The 8739-nt window shown below is 38.7% G+C and overlaps 1 protein-coding gene across 1 annotated transcript in view; it reads left to right on the top strand.

Annotated features, from left to right (window-relative positions):
- The first annotated feature begins 6944 nt into the window (after positions 1-6944).
- LOC137274337 (uncharacterized) overlaps positions 6945-8739 on the top strand; it is a 57185-nt gene continuing 55390 nt past the window's right edge. Inside the window, exons 1-3 of the mRNA XM_067807484.1 lie at positions 6945-7018; positions 7476-7505; positions 7963-8122. Of these exons, the coding sequence (XP_067663585.1) occupies positions 7973-8122 (150 nt within the window). The 5' untranslated portion in view covers positions 6945-7018; positions 7476-7505; positions 7963-7972. The remainder of the gene's footprint in view (positions 7019-7475; positions 7506-7962; positions 8123-8739) is intronic.

Raw genomic sequence — 8739 nt, 5'->3', positions numbered from 1 at the left:
AACAAAAAAAACAAAACAGAGCACATAAGGTGTTTATGAAAATATAACAAAATGTACTAAGCGCTGCACACAGAAAAAATATTATCACATGTCTTATTTGTTTACAGCAATGAAGCTTAATTTGTCATCACTAATGTGCAAGACACCAACAGGGTAAATTTGAAAAAAAAACAGAGATACACACAAACTGCATGTGGAAAGGAATAATAAAAAGTCCCAAAATAGTTCATCCTTGACAGACGCGTTTTAGGGGATCACGTTTGATCCTCATAGATTCCACCTCATCTGAATAGTATCAGTTAATAATTAATATGGTACCAAAATAGAAAGCCGTGAATACTACGAAATCTCTTCCAACACGATGGACTGTTGACGTTAAGCCCAGCTCGACTACACAACATCACTCAATGCAATGATGTACCATCTATATTGGGTTGAGGAGGGTTGTGGTGAAATGTATCCTAAACTAGCGTTGTGTGGTCGACGTATGCTGGAGTGTCTGTATATCGTTGGATGAAAGATGTCCTCCTCCAACTCCTTGAAGTTTCTCACATCTTTTCAGAGCGGGCGTCTTGCACCGACACCAGTCTACTCACTTGCAACTCTCCGCCATGAATTTAGTTTGATGATACGATGAACAAATCAGGTCGCGTTATTGCATAAATGTTTTCATTATGAAAGTATTCTCCGTGCAAAGTTTAACTTTGGAGTCTGATAACACCGATCAGGGTAATCAGACATTGCAATGAAACTGGATGTTCTGCTTTATTAGGTTGCATCAAAAAATGAAAAGTTTCTCGGGCACGTTTTTTTTCAAAAGTGACGAGGGCGGCAGGACTTTATTTTTAATTTTTGACTGAAAAAGTGACGCGGAAGGCACACATTTTTATTGCTTTCTCTCGGAAATACAGCTTGGGAAGTTTAACGTGTGTTAAAGAGTTGTAGATTCAGCCACAATCGTTTTCACGGACATCCATTCTTATAGTGGACAAATGGATGATCGGGACGCGGCCAAGTCATTTTTTTTTAAATGGCTGTAAAAAATTGTGACAAATAAAAGTGACGCACCGATGCCCGAGAAACATTCCACTTTTATTTAGCATTGGGCTTTTCAGCACGTCTTAACGTCCTACACAACGAGAATGTTAAATATTCAACCACGAGATAGTGGACATTGTTTTCTACTTCGTCGTGTATTCCACGTCTCTTAAAATTGGATGAGTGAATGAGTGAGTTTAGTTTTATGCCTCCTTTAGCAGTATTCCAGCAACATCATGGCGGGAGACACCAGAAATGGCCTTCACACACTCTAACCATGTGGGGAATCGAACCCGGGTCTTCAGCATAACGAGTAAACGCTTTAACCACTAGGAGAAACTAATCTCTAACAAAGTGACGGACGGAAAAAGTATATGCCTAGAAAATGGACGTGACCAAACAGTTTCCAACGTTATCAAACACGTTGGCAGGCTTTAAACATTCACAGAACAAGTACAAACCTTAGCTCCTACACAAAACTTTGACCCTGCTTTTAGCAGTATCCTAGCAATATTACAGCTGGGGACACCAGAAATGGGCTTCACACATTTTAACCGTGACGAGCGAACGCTATTACCACTTGGCTATCCAAACTACGCTATCAGTATTTGGACTGACTGCATGTAGCCTGTTAACCAATATTAGAACTTGATCACAATATAATCACTGGATTTTCTGGTCCAAAGTACATTATTATATACATCGCTGTTTATGGATTATTGATAGTATTGTTAAATCACACATACCAAATTTTAAACAGGTTTGAGCATTGCTGCAATAAACTATTAAAAAGTGAAAGAAAACATTTACATGAAACAGTTGGAAACACGGTTCTACTAAATTAATTTCCTGACACGATGGCAACCTAGAATTGTGTCTTCTCCACGGTGTCTTTCATGCAAAGGATAAGATCTGGTCCGACTTTGAAAATGGCCTATGGAAGAAATGAGACAGGTAAAATTCTTAAGGTAATTTTAAGCCTTCTTCCCGGTATACCCATCCTGGTAAATCTTCATATGTAGTTAACTGTTTAACTCACGGCGTTGTTGACACGCACTTTGGAGAATGCGTTTCCTATGTTTAAAAACATGGAATCTCTCCAAAGTTTATGCTCGGCTTGTAAAGCCACTCAGTAAATCTCACGAGGAAAATGCTGAGACAGTTGCAAGAAATATCTTTATACTCTAGCGCATCGGAGATAGGAAAGTGAAGGCTGTTAGAACCTCAAACGATCCAGGTAGTCGTTTGCTTCTGTTTGTTGAGGCAACGCACTGGAAAAGCGGTATTTTTTAGAAGAGCTTCCACATTTTGATGGATGTGGTGAACGCAGAGTCACGATGGCGTTGTGTCTACTGTTGCATTGTGGTTCAGGGGATAAAACGCACTTGTTACCCTGTTGCTGTGCTGTTGATGTGTTATAACACAGGGAGTGTGAATCAGTCACACATCTGCCATGACGATGGTGTGCTCTTGATGTGTTATAACACACAAAGTGTCAATCATTCACTCATCTGCACTGACGATGGTGTGCTGTTGATGTGTTATAACACATGTGTCATTCACTCATCTGCCATGACGATGATGTCGTGCTGATGTGTTATAACACATGTAGTGTCAGTCATTCACTCATCTGCCATGACGATGATGTGGTGCAGATGTGTTATAACACATGTGTCATTCACTCATCTGCCATGACGATAGCGTACTGATGATGTGTTAAAACACATGTAGTATCAATAAATCTTACGTGATGACAATGAAGTGGTCAATGATCTGACATGATGCCAGCGGTGCTGTAGATCAATCATATCACAGTTAGTGTCAGTTATTCGCGGAACTGACATGAACATTGATTGGATGTTGATTAACTCAAGTCTGGAGTAAGCAACTCAGTGATCAATGGCATGACCATCGGTCTATGCAAAATATACTGAAGGCCATTTCTAACCTGGATCTACGCAGGTCTAAACGCATCTAGGTGATACATACTGTCTATATCTCTTAAATTCAATGACATGCCAGCAGGGTTTCATATTTGCAACATAACTGTCTTGAGATACGTCAAGGTTCTGTAAATTTTGCAAACTTAACAGCAGGTAGTATTTGATGATATATTACTCATGTAATATCCTTCACAGTTGTATCATCACTTGTCGTTCAAAGGCTGGTATGAATACCCTAGCTATACTACGAGTTTCTAATCAAGTTTCTGAACTTACAATCCCGTGATTGACATCGTGAGCATCGATGAGCTTTGGGACAAGATGACACTCATCAAACGAAACGGGGCGGTGGGGTAGTCTAGTGGTTAATGCGTTCGCTCGTCACGCTGGATACCCGGGTTCGATACCCCACATGGGTACAGTGGGTGAAGACCGCAACGTTCATCTATACACTTGTCAAAAGGCAACTTTCATGAGTGTGGCATCGTCACACTGGATGCTGGTTCTTTAACCAAGTCGATGTAAGGGAAGCAACTCTATTTTCCCTAACACATGAACGCAACAACTGTCGCGGTGGTAGAGTGCACGGACGAACCATTGTTCATTATCGACATCTCTTTCATTAAATAACATAAATAAACATAAATTATGATTGTTCGAGAAATTATTTATAAGCATAGTTCTAAAGAAATCTACACCTCTTGATTAACGAAATGATAGATGAATTAAAACAGGTTTTCTGTGGCAAGTATGGAGAACCACCATGTATAGGCCCTTCTTATCCCTCCCCAGATGATGTAGAAACTTTTGGGATGAAGCTAATACACTTACCAGGGACGGACGGTTGCCGCGTGGTTAAAACGTTCGCTCACCCATGTGTTGATCAAGTATGAAGCCGATCTTGGATCCCCGCCGAGATAATGTTACAATACTGCTAAAAGCGGCCCACTTGGTCTACTCAAAGGGTTAAGTAACTGTGTTGCTAGCATTTAACTCGATACGTTTGCTTTGATGAGAGTTTGAATGGGGTACAGGTGCTTGGACCCCACGACTTATTTAAATACTTTTCATTTTTGACAAAATGAAATAGAAAATAGAACAGCTACATCAAAAGAACATCATGTCGATTCGGCGGTCGTATTTTTACGTGCTTTACAGAAGTCATGTGTCTGATCATTTCCGTTCGTCAGATGTGTTGGAAGAGAAAATATTGTGTCAAGTATCTGTAGGATGGTTACCGTGAAGATCTGGGTTATAATTTATCTTCAGGGACAGATACTTCTACTAGGCAACTGTTACAAGTGATCAGGTGATCACGCTCTCTAGCTACGTTGATTGACACGTGTCATCATCTCCAAAATGCGTAGACCGATACTCACGCTTTTGATCACTGGATTGTCTGTTCCAGACTCGATTATTTACAGACCATCGGGCATGTAGCTGGAATATTGCTGAGGCAGCGTCAACAACAAACAAACAAAAAAGCAAACAAGCACGCTTCAGATATGTGTACGTGTTGACCACCTCCGTTATTTTCATCTCTAGACCAGAGAATTCTTTTCCTCAGCTAAATATAAACATTTTCAACTTGTAGGATGATTCCATTGTCATTGCAGAGTTTTTATAATCTCAGGGGAATTTTCTTTATCTATACGCTTTGAAGCGGCGAACAACACCTCAGTACTAATCAATCACAACACAATGTTATACAAATAAGATATCTAATCAAGTATTTAGAGATGATTACTTATGCATGAATATGATTATGCTGTTGAATATAGCACTATTTTATATATCACTGAGCTTCTAGGAATCTTTGGTGTGTTTTTTTCTCAGGATTTAGACATTTTATTCTATTTTTGTTGGTGTGGATATTGTTTTCTGTTGTTGTTGTTGTCGTTGTTGTTGTTGTTTTGGTTGAGCGACATTCAATTTTATTATTGTTGTTGTTGTTGGTGGTGGTGGTGTTTAACGTTTATGTTAGTTTTGGGGGGCTTGGGGTGGGAGGTTTGTGAAGGAAATGGGGTAAGGATTAGCGTCGACACGTGTCTACTGATGACAGTGTAGAATGCAGAAGGAGCATTAATAATGTGCCGTAACGTCAATTTATCCAAGGTAGGATCTGAGATGGAAATATGGAAATATAATCCTTACCAGCGTCTCACCAGGGTTGCACCCTTCCGAGGGAGCTGAGAATGAAAATCGAGGGGTCGCTGATCCTTGACAACACCATTGAAACCTGACTTGGTTGATACATGTCATCGAACCCAACATATTTCTATGCCTTGAATGTCAGTCATGGGATAGTCTGATCCAGATTCTGTTATTTAAATAACCAGTATCAGCAACACAAATCATTCAGTGGCTTCTCAGATAGGAACGTTATTGTTAGAAGGGACGTAAAATCATCTGACCAGAGAATTAAATGGTGACAGGTAGTTTAACGTCTTTTCCGAAAGAACAGCTGGCTCAGACAGTTTGTTTGAAGAGTCGACTCATCGTGGTCAGTAACGCTGACTCAGCCGATGCATGTATAGGTCAGTGTTCATAACATCAGGGTTAACCTGATCGATTTTTTGTACACTGCTGTAAAATTGTTGGAAGGTTGCTGAGAGTGAATCAACGCCTCTTTATAGCAATATTCCAACAACATGACAACCGGGGACACCAGAAATAGGCTACTCACATTGTACCCATGTTGGAACTGAACCCGAGTGTTCGTGACGGGCTAATTAACGCTAAATAACCACTCGGCTACCCGTTGCTTTGAGTGCTGACAGCTAAAACAACAAACTTTCAAATAACCTTTACGGGTAATAAAGTCAGTGTGTTATGAGTAAGGTAAAACTGTAAAAGAATGAGTTAGGTACAACAGGTTATTTCAGTAGGACCATATTTTCCATCACAATAACAATAGCTTACAACACAGCTCGGCTTCATGTCCGGACACGACCATAAAGATAACAGATGTATATCTATCTCCTCATGTTGTGTGACATGACATTGTTTTATGGCAGAATGGAAATATACTAGGGTATGACGGGGGTTCGAGTGCGGATCGGGTGGGGTTGGGGGAGTGGGTGGGCGGTGTGGGTTGGGGTGGGGGAGTGGTGGATTATCTATATATCCGAACATTACACCGCTCGCTCATTGACACTGTACCTCTCTGCATATTTTCAGTTACTGATCTGAAATTCAATAAATCAAAAGAAGATGAAAATTATTAACCCTACAAATTAAGACAACCAGAGACCTTTCAAGCGTTTATCATGAAGCTAATATGATTGCGTTATTCTCACCCTGTTTGTAACATTAAGACCGTATACGTAGATCTGTTATGAAGTGAACGATATGGCTGTATATGATGGGGTAGCCTAATGGTTAAAGCGTCCTCTCGTCACGGCGAAGATCCAGGTTCGATTCCCTACATGGGTACAATGTGTGAAGCCCAAATTAGGGCTGCATGGTATTACAGTATATTTCAATATGCTTTTCAAACAATATGTATTGCAATATTTCTTCTGAAAACCAGTATCCTGGGCAAAGAACTATGAATTTATTTGTGAGTACCTTAAATTTCGGGTTTAAACAGAAATCTACACATACACTTTCATTCGCAACAGATGTTTTCCTTTTTTATTCAGTGACAAAACTGCGTCCGGTAATACTGTTAGTTGTATAAAGAAGACAATAGAATTCATGACAATGCAACCGAATTTTAAGAACCAGAACTTTTATATGTTTAGAGACTTAATCATAATGTACATAAAAAATATAGCATTGACTTCCAGGATTAGTGTCACTTACTGTCAAACACTTAAGGTCCAAATATATCGTAGTACGAAAATATGAAATGCAATTTATTGCAAAACATTAAGTATAATAAATACACAGCTATAATCGATGCCATATGTGTAATTTAAATGGATATAGGCGGCGCTGAATATGCATTGAGGTCACTCAGAACTTCCGCTATCCCGAGCAAAAGCTGACCTCACTGGTTGTCGAAACGTTCTGACCGTCATCGCGTTATACGTGTGAGTCACTGCTTGTGCATGTTTACTTTTTATGCCGATGGGGTATCTGCATTCAGAAGTATACAAATAATGGCGTGAATTTACTTATTTTAATGTGTAAAATAGTTGGTGTGTGGCCGAGCAATTGGGATCATGGATCCAAGGGAGAGCACTCTTGTTCTTTTTTTGCTTTTCTCTCTATTGTTTGGTGGTAGAGTTACCGTTATCATTAGCAAGGAATAAGGTGAAAACATTATTGTAAAGACTAGTAGAACAAGTGTATTTCATTCATTAATTTGCATGGCAAACAATATATAATTATAATCAAGTTGTCAAAAAAATTGTCGAAAATATATAGTTTCCACTTTTAGCATTTTATTGCATTCATGATCGAATCACATGAAAATTACAGAATTTATGCATTATTAGAGTGCATCCACCCACTTTAGTAGTGAACAAAACACATTCTTGGTTTCAGATGCTGGATACAAATTCATCTATTCATAAGGTATGCATTTCTTTTCTGTGTTAATGAGATAATAATTTGTGACTGACAAAAGCATTATTAGCCTGTCCTACAGACCTTCAAGCAAATACATACAGACCCTCAAGCAAATACATCCAAGAAAGCCAATGCAAGAAAAGAAAACATGGCAAATCTAGATTTCCACATCTTCAGGAATGAAAAAGTCACACGGCTCCATTTCATTACAATATATTTGTTTTACTATGAAATGTGTTTTCTGTAAAATATGTTCGTTTCAGAGACTAGTTGTTAGTATAAAGTATTATTTCGTGAGTTCAAATAAAATTTCTTGACTTCACACAGATTTATCAATCTGTAGAACAAATATTATTTATTTCCAAAGGGCACTCTTGTTAAAAAAATAGTCGAAAACAAAGTAGTTGATATGAGAAATTTAAGTTTCTCTCGTGTACCATACATTGGTATTGTTACGTTTCAGAATTCCGACTATGAGTAGCACAGCGGAAGTAGAGTCTTTATTTGACAGGTTCTGGCAGTGGAGGCATGCAGATAGTCCTGAGTTTGCTTCCTACTGTGGTAACCATGACAACGATGACCGCTGGGATGATATTAGTGAAGAGGCGTATATGAACAGAAAGGTCAGCTATTTCAGTACTATTTACAAAATTTACTATTTAATTTGGCATGAGTGAGTGAGTTTAGTTTTATGCTGATTTTAGCAAGAATAACGAGTCCATTTATATGGTGTCAACTCTGTACACACAGTGGGAAACACCAGAAATAGACTTCACACATTGTGTCCATGTTATGTATTAACCTGGGTCTTTGGCATGACGACCTAACACCTTCACCACTAAGCTACTCCACCGCCCCAAATATGGCATGAGATATGTATAGTGAAGATTTATCCAAGAGTAGAGAGCACTTGCCTATGGTGGCCAGTCATGGAATATTGATTTGTTTGACATTGGGAATTATTAGGAAGTTATTAGGTCACATTTTATTCATATTTTATCAACATTGAATTCAATGCAACAAATTTGATTTATGAATTAAAAATTGTTTTGTTGTTTGTCCTCTGATCAGTGAATGATAAAACTCTTCTAAAACCATATAATGTTAGTTAGAAGCATAATATCATGAATTTAGGGAAATATAACTTCCAGTTTGGGAACTCTATGTCCATGACTGAACGACAAATGATTCATCAGGCTCAGAAAAATCTCCACATAGAATGCTAGAAATATACCCATGG

This window comes from Haliotis asinina, chromosome 2 (assembly GCF_037392515.1).
Source record: "Haliotis asinina isolate JCU_RB_2024 chromosome 2, JCU_Hal_asi_v2, whole genome shotgun sequence".
Taxonomy (NCBI): Eukaryota; Metazoa; Mollusca; class Gastropoda; order Lepetellida; family Haliotidae; genus Haliotis; species Haliotis asinina.
This window is presented reverse-complemented; position numbering and strand designations above follow the sequence as displayed.